This window comes from Nannospalax galili, unplaced genomic scaffold, assembly GCF_000622305.1.
Source record: "Nannospalax galili isolate Female #2095 unplaced genomic scaffold, S.galili_v1.0 scaffold677, whole genome shotgun sequence".
In the NCBI taxonomy this organism is placed as follows: Eukaryota; Metazoa; Chordata; class Mammalia; order Rodentia; family Spalacidae; genus Nannospalax; species Nannospalax galili.
In genome coordinates, this window is record NW_008339584.1 from 245,332 (window position 1) to 260,304 (window position 14,973).

At 41.7% G+C, this 14,973-nt stretch overlaps 1 protein-coding gene across 1 annotated transcript in view; it reads right to left on the bottom strand.

Moving 5' to 3' along the window:
* Positions 1–12,229, bottom strand: part of Olah (oleoyl-ACP hydrolase) — a 43,997-nt gene extending 31,768 nt beyond the window's left edge. The window contains exons 1-3 of the mRNA XM_017798483.1: positions 12,142–12,229; positions 10,030–10,180; positions 6,677–6,807 (exon numbers count right to left, since the gene is read on the bottom strand). Of these exons, the coding sequence (XP_017653972.1) occupies positions 6,677–6,807; positions 10,030–10,061 (163 nt within the window). The 5' untranslated portion in view covers positions 10,062–10,180; positions 12,142–12,229. The remainder of the gene's footprint in view (positions 1–6,676; positions 6,808–10,029; positions 10,181–12,141) is intronic.
* Between the last annotated feature and the right edge of the window lie 2,744 nt (positions 12,230–14,973).

Here is a 14,973-nt window from a genome sequence, read left to right on the forward strand (position 1 = left end):
ACATGCTGGGACCATGGGACAACCACCAAGGACCACAGTAGGTTTGGAATGGAGCTGGCCTGGGTCTTCGAGAGGAGCTGTGTGTGCTGTGGATGGCAGAGTCAGAGAAGTGGAGCTGCCAGGACCCTATGGAGCCCAGAAGATCATGAGTGAATCCCAGATGTCCAGCCTTGGGTTACTTTGCTGGACTTTGGTTTTGCTTAGGTGTGCCCGATTCTTCCCTTTGAAATAAGGCAGTACTTGTTTTTGATTTTACAGAAGCCCACAGTTAAGAAAATTTTAAAAGAGACTATGAACTTTTAAGTGTTTGGATTTTTTTTAAGGACTGGGGTTTTTAAGGTTGTACTGTCTTATGTTTTGATATTAATGTTAATATATGTTGGGGACAAGAATTGGAAAGGTTATGGTTTAATAGTGATGTTTGTATGTCAAGTTGACAAGGGGTCAATTGTGCTGGATAGCTTTAGTGTCAACTTGACACACCTGGGTTGAGGGAGCCTCAGTTGAGGAACTTCCTTCATTGGACTGGCCTGTAGCCATGACCATGGGGCACTTTCTTGATTGTTGAGTGATGTGGGAGGGCCCAGCCCACTGTGGGTGGTGCCACCCCTGGGCAGGTGGGCCTGTGTTGCATAAGAAAGCAGGCTGAGCAGGGGCCAGGGGAGCAAGCTAGTAAGTAGCATTCCTCCATGGCCTATGCTCCAGCTCCTGCCTCCAGGTTCCTGCCCTGAGTTCCGACCTTGAGCTCCCTGATGAACTGGGAGATGTAAGATAAATAAACCCTTTCCTCCCTACATTGGTAGAGGTCAGAGTGTTTTGTCACAGCAACGAAGAAACAAACCAGAACAACTCCCAAGTATTTGCCCAATAGATTCCAAGTCAGCACATCACAGAGATACACACACGTTAATATTTTGTTTGGTACTATTCACGATAGCTAAGTTATGGTACTGACTAGGTATCCAACAACAGAGGATTGAATAAATAAAATGTGGTTTATAAACACAATGGAAATGTTTTCAGCCATAAAGAATGACGTCACGTTGTTTGCAGGAAAACGGAAGCCACTGAAAATGACCACATTAAATGAATTAAGCCACTCTCAGAAAGACAAATATGTTTCCTCTCATGTGTGGCTCCTACTTTCACACTGAGACATAAAATCATGTGTATGATATGAAAACAGGTAAAATTGTCTACTAGGACAACTGTCAAGGCAACTAACTGGAGAAGTAAGGAAAAGTAGGGTATAGGGCATGAGGGGACAACACAATGTAGACCCGTATGAAGACAGAAATATATTAATCACAAAGAAACAGGAAGTGCTCTGTGGTGGATAAACACTAAAACAAGAAGAAAGGAATAAAATGTATACATCTGTTCGAAGACATCTGTAAACAGCTGAGGTGTTGCCTATGAAGGGGGGACTTCTGTAGAGAAAGGAACTGAGTTTTTTTCAGCTCCCTTCCTGTGTTAGAGATATGTGCGTGTTGGCCTCCGTGTGTGTGTGTGTACAGCCTTGGGTATCCTCCTCAGGAATACTGTCCACCACCTTTGAGACAGAGTCTCTCACTGGAACTTACCAATTAGGCTAGACTTGCTGTAGAGCAAACCTCAGAGGTTGCCTTGTCTCTACCTCTTCAGCACTGGGATTCCAAGTGTGCACTACCACGCCTGGTGTTCTTGTGTGGGATCTGGGGATAAAACTCACGTCCTTGTGCCTGCAAGGCAAGCACTTAGCCAACTCCACAATCTCCCCAACTCCTGAAGTCTACATTTAAGAGGACAAAAAGCCGACAGAAGTGGTGGCTTTCTCACAGTACAAAGGATGCAAAACTGAAACACAGTATCATAAACACAGTCATAAATTAAAATGCCAAGATTGCAGCAAGAGTGTACAGCTAACTTGTTTTCTTTTAAGGCGTCTGACTACATTAATATGTTAAGATAGTAAAAAGACAGAAGCAAACCAGGCATGGCCACTCACATCTGCAATTCCCAGCACTCAGAGGGATGGGAGGAGGGGCATGAGTTAGATACAAAAACCAAGAGGAGTTTACAGAGAAGGAAGATAGCAGACTGGAGACTCGGCCCTTTCCTACATCTCCATGAGTCTGAAAAGAAAACATCACGTACATAGCTATAGGGAGAGATGGGCTATGTGGCGCAAGGCAGGAGGAGTACAATAATAAACAGCATAAGTAGACAGACTAGGTGAAATCCTGAAATACTGGATTTGTAAAAGAAACAAAGAACGCTAACATCAGATAACATGGTAGGGAAGGAAGAGACACCGCCCCAGTTAATAAATGTGAGAAGAAAAAGCTTGGCAAATTGAAAGGATACAGTTTCAAGAGAGATGTGTACTCTGTGTAGCAAGAAGCTGTTGAAACCAAGCCCCTATGCTCCCTAGCATGCTCCCTGGAACTGTGTCTTAAGGGTCAAATCTTTTAGCAGGAGTTCCTGAATTTTTATATCTCCAAAGTTCCAAAAGCCTCCCCCTCTCCCCAGGCTAAGTGGCCACCCCAAGGATAAGCACGGGCGCAGGAAGCTGGCTATGACTTTGACACAAATTTGCTGACACTGGTCTACCTGGTGGGAAGTGTGGGTCAAGAGGACAGTGGAATGTGCTTAGTTAGAGCTGGGAACTGGCCTTTCGTCTGGGAAGATCAAATCTAGCTGTGGGTAGACAGAGAAGGGGGTTAGAACAGAGTCTTGCATGGCCAGGCATTCAATACCTGTACTGTGCCTTACCAGGTATATTAGTCACTTTTCTGTTGCTGTGATAGAAACACTGATCCAAGCAATTTGTAGAAGGAAGAGTTTATTTGAGCGTACGGTTCCAGGGGAATTACAGTCCATCATGGCAGGGAGGCATGGTGGCTGGAGGTGGCTGGAGCAGGAGCAACAGAAACTAAGCTCTCACATCATCATGTAGGCACAGTAAGCAAGAGAGTGAATGGAGGTCCAATAAGGCTTAAGAACTCTCTAAGCTCACCCCCAGTGATGTGCTTCCTCCAGGATAGCCACACCTTCTAAAACCTCCCAAAACAGAACCATCATCTGGGGACAAAATGTCCAGATACCTGGAGCCTATGGGGGACATTTTCATTCAAACCATCACACCAGGGAGCTGCTTTCTACAGCCTTAGAGCCCCAGAGACACTTGGTGGGATCATCCTGCTCAGGTGTTCTCCACACCCATGTCCATATTGGCAGAGTGCTGCTGATGGAAGGGTGAACCCTCCACATCAACTGATGGAAACAGTCTGAAGGTGGCTTCTACCCTTGCTTAATCACTCTGTTGACATAAATACATAGAACTCTGGCAGGAACTCAGCCCAGAATCTGTCAGAATAGTACATGCCCCAGTAGGAAAGACATGATAGGGTTCAACCTACTACAGTCCTTTGGATTTACTTTGTTTGGACTTCAGAGAGAAGTCCCCGAAGAATCTAGGCATAGAAGAGGAATACCTTAAGATGATAGGGTCTATGTTCAACAAATGACTATCCACTTTTATACAGAAAAACTGAAAGCATTTCCTTTAAGCTCAGCAGAGACGAGGTATGTACAGTTAACCACTTTATTTACTGTAGTGCTTGAAATTTAGCCAAATCAATAGTACAAGAGAAAGAAAGAAAATGATTCCAACATAAAGGGAGAAGTCAAGCCAGGTGTGGTGGTGCAAGCCTTTAATCCCAGCCCTGGGTAGGCAGAGGCAGGTGGATCTCTATGAGACTGAGGCCAGCCTGATCTTACACCATGAGTTCCAGGCCAGCTGTGGGGCATGGGGGAGGGAAAGAGCTCTGTAATCAAAGAACTGCAGAAACAAATCATAGAATACACTAGAAGATGGAAAGGTCAGCCGTTTTCATAGATTGGCAGAATATTGTCAAAATGGCCATATTACTAAAGCTATGTACAGAGTAAATGCAATCCCTATAAAACTCCAATGACATTCTTCACAGAAATAGAAAAATAGTCTGAAAATTCATATTGAAACACAAAGGGCCTTGTGCTGGATAGCTTTAGTGTCACCTTGACACACCTGGGGTGAGGTAGCCTCAGTTGGGGAATTTCCTTCATTGGACTGGCCTGTGGCCATGTCCATGGGGCATCTTCTTGATTGTTGTGTGATGTGGGAGGGCCCAGCCCACTGTGGGTGATACCAGCCCTGGGTAGGTAGACCTGTGTTGCATAAGAAAGCAGGCTGGGCAGGGGCCAGGGGAGCAAGCTAGTAAGCAGAGTTCCTCCATGGCCTGTGCTCCAGCTCCTGCCTCCAGGTTCCTGCCCTGAGTTCCTACCTTGGGCTCCCTGTTGAACTGTGACCCGGGAGCTATAAGATAAAAATAAACCCTTTCCTCCCCCAGTTGGTATTGGTCAGAATATTTTGTCACAGCAATGGACAAACAAAGTAGGACAGGCCTCTACTAGTCCATGCAATCCTGAATAAAAAGAGTAATACTAGAGGTATAATTGATTTCAAAATACTGGAGGTATACCTCATTATTGACAAAAAAATGCTAAAAACATACACAGGAAAAACTGAACCTCTTGAAATAAGTTATACTTGGTGTCCACATGTAAGAAGACTGAAACTAGATCTTTACTGCTCACCCTGCATAAGATTCAAATTAAAATGGATTAAAGTCCATGTTAGAATTGAAATTTTGAAACTAAAGGAAATTTTACAGGAAATATTTCAAGATCTAGATGCAGGCAGGCAATATATAACTTTCCTTTTTTTTTTTTTTTTTTTTCTTTTTGAGACAGGGTCTCCCTGTAGCTGCAGCTGTCCTGGAATTCTCTATGTAGACCAGGCTGGCCTTGAACTCACAAAGATTCCCCTGCCTCTGCCTCTGGAGTGCTGGGATTAAAGGCATGCACTGCCACGCCTGGCAAAAATATAATTTTCTTAATATAACTCTAACACCTCAAGAAATAATAGCAAGAATTAACAAATGGGATTGCATTAAAATAAAAAGTGGCATTGTAGAAAAAAGAAAAGTGAAGAGACAGAACGGGAGAAAATTTTTACCAGAAAGTCATTAGGCAGAGGACTAATATGCAGAAAGTACTAAAAACAATGAAAAGCCAAGAGTAAATAATACAGTCAGAGCAAATGAATTGAACAGACACTTCTCAAAAGAAGTATAAATAGCTAATAATTAGACAAAAAATATTCAGAGTATGTAGCTACAAGCCAAAACACATTGAGAGTCCATCTTGCCCAAGTCAGAATGGCTATCAGTCAAAGTACAAAAAAGTAACAAATATTGATGAGGACATAAAGGAAAGGTTGCCTGTGCTGTTGGTGAGATGGAATTAGTTCAGCTACTATGGAAATCAGTGAAGATATTTCTTTAAAAGTTAAAAACAAGCTACTGTATTATTCAGCTCTACCATTTTGGGTATATTCCCCAAAGACTCAAAGTAAGTTTTCTGTAGAAGTGCCCACATACCCATTTGTTGCAGCACTATTCACAGAAGCCAAGTTAGGGAGTCAATCCAGGTGCCCATCAATGGCTGGATGGTTAAAAAATGTGGCATGTATAGAAGAGTATTACTCTTCTATAAGAAGAATGAAAATTTACCTCCTATTTATTAACATTTTTATCCGTTTATGCTGTGTGTGTGCATGTGTGTACAAATGTGTGCATGTATTCAGGTAGAAGTCAGAGGACAACATGCAGGAGTCAGTTATCTCCACTATGTAGGTCCTGGGGACCAAATTCAGGTGATCAGACTTGGAAGCAAGTGCCTTTATCTGATGAGTCACCTTGGCCCAAATTATGTCATTTATAGGAAAATGGATGAGGCTGAAGATTTAGATATCCTGTGTATCCATATATAGTACTCAGGAGGAAAGAAAAACAAAGGTAAATGAGAATTATTAGGGATGTAGAAAATAAAAGGGAGAGCTGGAGAGATGACCCAGTGGTTAAGGGCACTGACTGCTCTTGTAGAGGACCTGAATTCAGTTCCCAGCACCCACATGGCTGCCAACAACCATCTGTAACTCCAGTTCCCTCTTCTGACCTCCATGGGCACTGCACGACATAGGTGCACTTACACACATGTAGGCAATACACTCATACACATAAAATAAAATAAAAATAATAAATTAAAAAAAGAAAAGGGGGTAGAGGAATGAGAAAGGGCAAGAAAATGGTGAATCTGACCAAAGAATGTCGTATGCACATATGGAAATGCTTAAATGAAATCCCTTTTAAATAAAAATGAATAAAAAATAAAGTGATATTATTGTTTAAAAACAGAAATCAAAGGAAGGAAGATATAAATGGAAAAATTAATGAAAAGAACAGACAATTTTTTGTTTGTTTTACAGTGCTGCAAGATACACATTTAGGTGTAAAACTCACCAACAAGAAAGACCCTAAGAAGACTAATTAATAGTTGCAAATGGAAGTGAATAAAGGGAGCTTAAGAAATGAAAGAGTATTGTGACCTGTGGAGCACTAATCAGTGGTATAAAAATAATAATTTGTGAAGAAGACAGGCAAAAAGTATTTTTGATGATATCATGCCTAAAACTTTTCCAATTTAAGAATTATAAATCCACAACCCCAAGAAACTTAGTGAACTTAAATTTCTCTGCAAGGCTGTTATTGGACTTCATAAATTGCTTATATTATAATGAACGTTAACATACCTTCTAGTAAACCATTAATCGTTTGGCCCCACCTGGCAAAATAAATGGAGCCACTTCCTGCCCAGGGAAAGCAAATCAGTTTAAAAACTGCACCAGGCCTTTGATATAGGCAGTTCAATACTTCTTCATTCCTAGGAAGAAAATTCAAATATATTTAACATTACATGAGTATATTAAATAAGTGCTCAAAATCGAATTAGGTGTGCTTTTAAAAAAGGTTTATTTTATTTCCTTGTACACTTACGGTGTGTGCCTGCTTGTCTTTGAGTGCACCATACGCACTGCAGTGCTTGCAGAGGCCAGAAGAGAGCATTCAATCCCCTGGCCCTGGAGTCAAGTTGGTGAGCCTCCTGTGGGTGCCAGTAATCAAACCCAGATCCTCTGCAAGCACAGCAAGTTCTCTTGACCTCTAAGCCACATCTCCGGTACTGTATTAGGTGTGTTTTAATGACAATCTTCATTTAACTATAAGGTATATATGTTCAGATATGAAGTGATTGTTTTTTGTTTTGTTTTTTTTTTTCCCAAGGAGAGGCCTCCAAATGTTTAATGGTCTGTGACAATTTGAATGCATAAACTTTTAGGGACATAGGTGGAATATCTTTGCACAACTTTTAGTAAGTGTGTTGTATATATACAACTAAAGTGATATGACTTTTAATTTATACACTTTTTTCATGATTCAGGAAATTGTTTTATCTAAATGGCCCATAGGCGGCTTCCACCTCAGTCTCTTCACCACCAGAACAACTTCTCAAATCATCTAAAAATTTTCCAGAGCATAAAATTTCTTGTTTTTAAATGTCTTTGATAACCAACACTTTTGAATCTGCACATGATAGAAAGTTTATCCCAAGATTCAAGTATCAAATCAACTGATATTAGAAAATTTTCTATTTTAAAAAGCCATCCTATGTGCATGGATTTGTATTCTCTCCAATTTAAACCTTTCCTGTAAAGTTCCAAATTGGTCATTAAATTTCTTACAAAGATATATAATATTCCTAAATGAAAGATCATAAACTATAGTATAATGATTTAAGTCTGTTTTTTGTCTAAAAACAGAACAAATCAGTGTTATCAGTGTTATGGTTTGGATCTTATATATCGCCCCCCAAGACTCATGTGTGAAAGACTTAGTGCCCAGCTCTTGGTGCTATTGGGAACTGGGAAAAACTTAAAGAGGTGGGACCTGTTAGAAGGAAGTGAAGTCATGGGGACATGCCTTGAGGGACTGGATATTGAAGCCTTGACCTTCTCTTTCTCTGTCTCCTCCCTCCCTCTCTCCCTCCCTCCCATCCTCCCCAGGTGCCTTTAACAGAACACCTCTCTCCACCTCATGGTCCCTGACATCCTGCCATGTCTGCTTTTCTACAGGCCCAACAGACAAGGATCCAAGGTTCTGGTTCATGAATCCAAATTCATGAGACAAAATAAACCGTTTTTCTTTTAAGTTCATATCTTATCATTTGATCTTGAAAATTATCCAAAAATAACATAGGTTGAAATCTCTCTGGATACTCTGTATTCTTAAAAGGAGACTTTGTTCTTGGTAATAACTGAGAGAACATCCATAAAGTGAGACACTTAATATGTAGTCATCAGTTAATACATAGTCACTTAATACACAGTCTTTGGGGGAAAGATCATTTTGGAAGAAACATTTTTTGACTTATATCTGGGCACTTTAATTGCTAACTCAAAGATAAAATAAAAAAGAATTAATTTAGTCCCTTTTTCTTTTGAAAATCATCTGTTCTTGTAGATGTGCTTCCATTCACCAGCCCCACCTACAACAAACTCATTGGTAATGGCTGGGGCTGGACAGATGGCTCAGTGGTGAAGAGCACTGGCTGCTCTTGCAGAGGACCTGAGTTCAGGTCCCAGCACCCACATGGCGGCTAACAACTGTCTGTAACTCCAGTTCCAGGGGATTCAATGCCCTTTTCTGGTCTCTACATGCACTGCATGACATAGGGGATATACTTACATACATGCAGGCAAAACCCTTGTACACAGAAAATAAAGATAAAAATAAAAAGAACTTCATGACTATCTACCATCTTCTTGAAAATGCTAAAGTTCTGTTTCATCTAGGAATGGAAATCCTCCATAGAGTCTACCCTCAACTTAGTTAAAAACAAAAATTTACAAAATTAAGTGCCAAAGTCTGACCCTCAGTTGCAAAGTAAAACCATAATTTGTGGGTTGTCAGTCAGGGAAGAGCCTACCTTTAATTTGTTTAACTCAGTGTCATTCTCCAGAGTCCACCATGATGGGGCACCAACACCATATAGTGTACGCATGGCCAAGCTCTTGCGAGAAGGTAGAGCTGATGGCTGGTGCCCTATGTGGCTAAGCCTAGACAGTAAGACTATTTTTGCCCTGGGGTTCTGCCTGTTACCCGCCCCCATTCCAACTCTTCTTTTCACCTTAAAGAAATAATCAAAGGCCATCAATAACTGAACACACCTTCTCTTTTTCTTCTTCCTATTTTTGATTTAAATGATCTACAATTTTAGGGTTGAGAGTATCCAGAGACATTGTTTAATCCTCTAGTATAAGGAACTGATCAGGGCTGCAGAAACAAGACTCAGATTCAAATCCTAGGTACAATGGCCTCACTGTAGAATGAGGACAGTAATCTGTGTTCTGTGCTAGCTGTGATGTCAAAAGCCCTGAAAGTGTTCGGCATGGTTTTAGGCACTCACTGAAGAAAGCAAATGTCTATTATGACTTTTTTGACAGCTTTTTCAGAGATATTAAGTCAGAATTAGAGCCAAAGTCCTGTTCTTTTGAAAGGTATTTGTCTATTTAACCTTTTCCTTCTACTCTCAGTGTCAATGCCACTTAAGTGGCAGGACGTAGAGAACGTTATCTGAGAAGCCTTGAATTAAAGTTGGGCAAGAATGTGTTCTTTAGCTGATGTTCTTCCAATTCATACAACTGTTTCAGCCAAGACAACTTCACTTTCAGAACTCCACTAAGAGGCTGACAAGATGGCTCAGTGGGTAAATGCACTTGCTGCCAAACCTGATGACTTGAGTTTGTCCCCAGGAACCCCATGGTGGAAGGAGAGAATCAACTTTTGCAGGTTTACCTCTGACTTCCACACATGCACTGAGGCACATAAATACATAAATAATAAATAAGTAAATGAAAAAATAACACTACCAAGTTAGTTACATTTTATTCAGCAAGTAGTTGGTGCCATTTACAACATTTAGCAATAGTGGAATCAATTTCTGTGATAAGCTTCTTTCAATTTTCAATCTAAAAGGGCAGTTTGACAAAGGCAAGGTGCTGGAGTACCAAGGATGAAAAGAGAGCCAGAGTTTCCAGGAGTAGCCTACCTGGGACTCCGAGTGAGGTCTCTTGTCTCCATGCTGTAAATGATGCAAAATTGTTGCTCTCAGCAACCTGTTGTGTCAATGCTCAATTCAATTCTTCTTTGGGAATAAAGCTCCAATAAACTTTGTGCACACAGCAGAGAGATTTAGATTCCTTTTAAATAGGATAGTTATGATAATTATTCCCTTAAAAAAAGGGGGGGGGCGGGGAGCATTAATTCCAGCAGGAGGCAGACACAGGCAGATCTCCAGCCTGATCTACAGAGTAAATTCCAAGCCAGCTGGTGCTACAGGGAGACCCTGTCTCAAAAAACCCACAAAACCAAGCAACAACAAAAAGTGGTAGAGAAGAGGAGAAGGAGGAGGAAGAGAAGGAGGAGGAAGAGGAAGAAGAGAGGAGGCAAGATGAAAAAGAAAAGGGTAAGGGGGAGGAAAGAAAGGGAGACCAGAACAGCGACATAATACATGATCCAAAGCAAGGAGAAGGCTGTCTCTAGTAGGTGACCAATCAATGCATACATACTGGCTTTTTAGATAATATTCATAATGACCAAAATGCAGCTATTCCAAAATATCCTCACTAAATAATCCTGAAGATCCATAACCAGAAAACTCTTGTACCTATTAGCAAATTAGACCAGATATATTTGTTTTGGAAATAGATGTCTTAGCTTTCTGGGTATTTAATAGTTTTGATCTTTTAAATATTAAGAAAGAAGGGTTCTTTTTTAAAAAGTTGGTGAGGGGGTTCATGACTATAACAGGTACTTAAAAACTACTTTTGCTAAAAAGGCTTGAGTCCATGGTCTACAAGGTCACTAAAAGCAAGATAAAAAGCCTGACACCTCTGCTTCCTTTTGTGTCTCCTTTACTGTGGATCAGACTCCTGCCTGACTATATAGGCATGTTCATCATTCAAAAGAGTGTCCATCTACAATCTGATGGTGACTAATCTACCTCATTTTTCCTCAAGACTGAAGACATCAAGATTAAAGTCATTGTCTGCAACTCCAGTCACCTTGGGTTTCAAGATTAGCAAAGCCTCACAGGACAGGATGCCCACCAAGTGAGGGCAGTTTACTCTGATGAGGATGCACTTTAGAGCAGGTGCAGTCCTCTCAAGGGAGCCAGGTTGCACTTGTGAAAGAAAAGTTCCCCAAAAGAACTGTACTTTGGACTGCTTCCTGCAAGGCTGACCAACTGATTATCACTCCAGAGACTGTGGAGAGTTTGGAATGCTGCAGGTCCAGAGTCTAATTACCATTTATTTCGGGCCATCTTTAGCCCCCTAAACAGCCACTTACCCACCTCTGTTTCTGATCTAACATCCTGTGACTAACAGGTAAAAATGTTTTAGACAGTATTAACTTAGCAGACCACCAGGTCTCACCAAACCAAAAACTAAGAATGTCATCAGATAACATCTGAGACCTATAGTAAGAACCCTCCTGCTTTGCCGTGACCTGCCTACTGAATGTATCCTCCAATGTATTTGAAAAGTGTCTTGATTTATGACTTTTCTTTGTTCTGTTCCTATAAAAATGTAAGGCAACTGTTACCATGCTGGAACATGGAATTTGGGGAAACCTGAATCTGTGTTCCTGGGCCATGGTCACTCATATTTGGCTCCACAATAAATTATTATCTCTTATCCCCTTTGATACAAGAGTTATGCTTTTGCATAAAAGATGGTAGGGATTATGGCTCCTTGGAACTATCTGGAAGAATCAGAACTGAGACAGACAGATCATATATACCTTGTTTGGACATACTTCATTATGCATACCTCCTGCCCCAATTCTTCCTTTGTTTAAACCTACAACTCAGTATCAGTACCCTGAAGATGGCCTTGGGGGTCCTGGACCCCTTTATTCCTCTTTTCAGTGTGCCATGTTAACGAAATCCCCTACTCTGCTTTTTACCTTCGCTCACCTTTTTAATTGGCAGAGGGATGGCAGAGCCCAACTTGTCCAGGCTGCTGAAACTGGGGGTCTGACCCGAAAAACAATAACACAAGCATATCAAATTTCTAATCTTGCAAGCTTCAAACATTCAGAAAAGAAAAAGTCATTAACAAAAGAGCTGTAATTTATAAAGGTTTTTTAATCCACTTACCACTTAGGAGCTCCTAGAAGCCCCAGCGGTCATTTTAAGGCCATGATTTACTTCACAGACTCACTTGGGAATCTCAGGAGTCTTCCAGAGAGTCAAGGCTTGCTTGTTCCTCAGCTCTGCAGGGTAGACGACTGCGCTGAAGGAATGGAAAGCCTGGCTTAAGTAGAAGAAAGCTCACCTAGGGAGTGTCAGTGTTCAGATCCACAGCAACCCCGCCCCCTTCCCAAGAGGACCTGTGGGTTCCGAGCACAGCAGCCTTTCCCTTCTTTCTCGAAAGGGGGCAGGTTTTAACAGTGCCCCCCAAATCTTTAAAAAATATCTTCTCCACCTTCTGCATCCCCCAAAGCCTCCCCATAAAAGACCCCATATCACCACCCATGGGTGGACATTTTTCCCTCCCCCAGAAAGGGAACTTGTCCCTGCGAAATAAAACTCTATCATGCTGAGAGTTTGTGTCTTGGTGCTTTCTCCTGATCAACATGATTCATCCATTGGCTTCTTCATCTACCAGGGAGGAGAATTAACCTTTTATTCCTAATAACAATGATTCAGAGACATCCCAAATCCTCAAAGGACTCATCTTGTTAACTCACTAGGTAGTCCTTGATCCCCTGTAATCCCAGGAGCTCGGGGGAGTTTGAGGTGAGTCTGAGCTAGAAAGAAAGACCATGTCTCAAAATAAAAGCTAAAACCCAAGCAAAATGGTATATAATGCAGACAAACCGGTCTGGAGAGTGATAGGGTTCAGATCCAGGCAACCCCAGACCCAGAAACCATAAAACCCCTAAGAAGAACTGAGCCAACCAGCTCCCAGCCACCTGCAAGTAAACAAAAGCAGCCCCTGGGGAATTTAATGACCCAATGTATTGTGATCACCAGAGCATGCTTTCACAGGCTACAAACAGGTTTCCAAAGCCCTTAGCTGCAATTAGTTCCTGGAATACTGTAATTGTAGAAAACATGCTTTACAGTAGATGTTCTCCTCGATAAGTTTCACCAGGTACAGTCCCCATGCCCTCCCTGAGCAAGCAGCCCCCCCCAAAAAAACGGCCCGAAACAGCAGAAAAAATTCTCTTTTTCCGTATTCTGTCCCTTTATAAGCTACCCTTCCGCAGCCGTTAGGCTGCTGGTTCTTCCTCATGCCCGAGTTGAGGACCAGCCCCGCCAAACCCATTAATCTTTCACTTTGCCAGAGTCCTCTTCGTTTCTGTTTCACAGCGATCCTGACCCCTGCCACTTTATGTGACAGAGAGATGGCTCAGCAGTTCAGAATACTGGACCTGGGTTTTATTCCTAGTACCCACATGACAGCCAAAAACCATCTGTAATTCCAGCTCCAGGGGATCTGACCCCCTCTTCTGACCAACGAGAGGACACTACCCAACAAGGATGCACCTGCACACATGCAGGCATTACACTCATACACATAAAATCAAAATAATAAATAAAAAATGTATTTTTAAAAAGAGTGCAGACAAAGGTGACTGCTTCTAAGGAAACTGGGCAAGCAGAGATGGGGCCACACACACACACACATGCACACACACAATATTTTGTGTGTAACCAAAGGTGGGTGTTGATGCCTACAAAGCCTCAGTAAAGTTGAAAAGGCTTAATTTTCTTCATTGTATTTGTGCTGGATAACTTTAGTATCAACTTGACACACCTGGGTTGAGGGAGCCTCAATTGGTGAATTACCTTCATTGGACTGGCCTGTGGCCATGTCCATGGGGCATCTTCTTGATTGTTGAGTGATGTGGGAGGGCCCAGCCCACTGTGGGTGGTGCCACCCCTGGGCAGGTGGGCCTGTGTTGCATAAGAAAGCAGGCTGAGCAGGAGCCAGGGAAGCAAGCCTGTCAGCAGTGTTTGTCCATAGCCTGTGCTCCAGCTCCTGTCTCCAGGTTCCTGCCCTGAGTTCCTTGGGCTCCCTGATGAACTGTGACCTAGGAGATGTAAGCTGAATAAACCCTTTCCTCCCTAAGTTGGAAACTGTCAGTGTTTTGTCACAACAGTGAAGAAACAAAGACAGTATTCTTTTTGACTTGAAACACCCTGGGGTAAGTATATCAGAGCAGATTCAAATTTATTGTTCAACAAATGTTTTCTTAAAGTTAGTTGAGAGTAATAACACACAACTTTAATCTCAGCACTCACTGAGAAGGCAGAGGCAGGTGAATCTCTGTGAGTTTGAGATCAGCCTGGTCTATATAGTGAGCTCTAGGCCAGCCCAGGATGACATAGTGAGACCCTGCCTCAAAAAAAGTATTAAAGTCAAAATAGTCTGCATGATATTTCATTGCCAGGATCCACAGGTAAAATAAAGACTCTTTCCTTAAGGAAAAACCATTAGAAGCGTTTATCTGACTGGAGTAACAGAGGAAGGAGATGGCACAGGCAATATTCAAGAAGCAACGGCTCAAACTTTACCAGAACTGGTATGTGACACCAGTCTGAAACTGAATGAAACAATTCCATCAGATTTCCAAGAAAAAATAGATTATGAAGACAGAAATCTCCATACCAATATATCACAATAAAACTACAAAACAACAGATAGTAATGAAGGAGCCAGAGAAGCCAGAGGAGCCAGAGGAAACAGAGGAGCCAGTGAATAAGAGGAAGAACAGAATATTAACTTGGAAGGAACAGCAGTTAGATTGATGGCAACGTAGATCTTTAACCAAAACAAGAAACTACGTGTCTGTGTGTGTGTGTATGTATGTAGCATAGTGTCTGGGCCTTAAAATGACCTTAAATGGCCTTAAAATAATATAACATGACCAGTGGAGATTCAAGAAGCTCCTAGGGAGTTAAGTGAATTAAAAAAAAAAA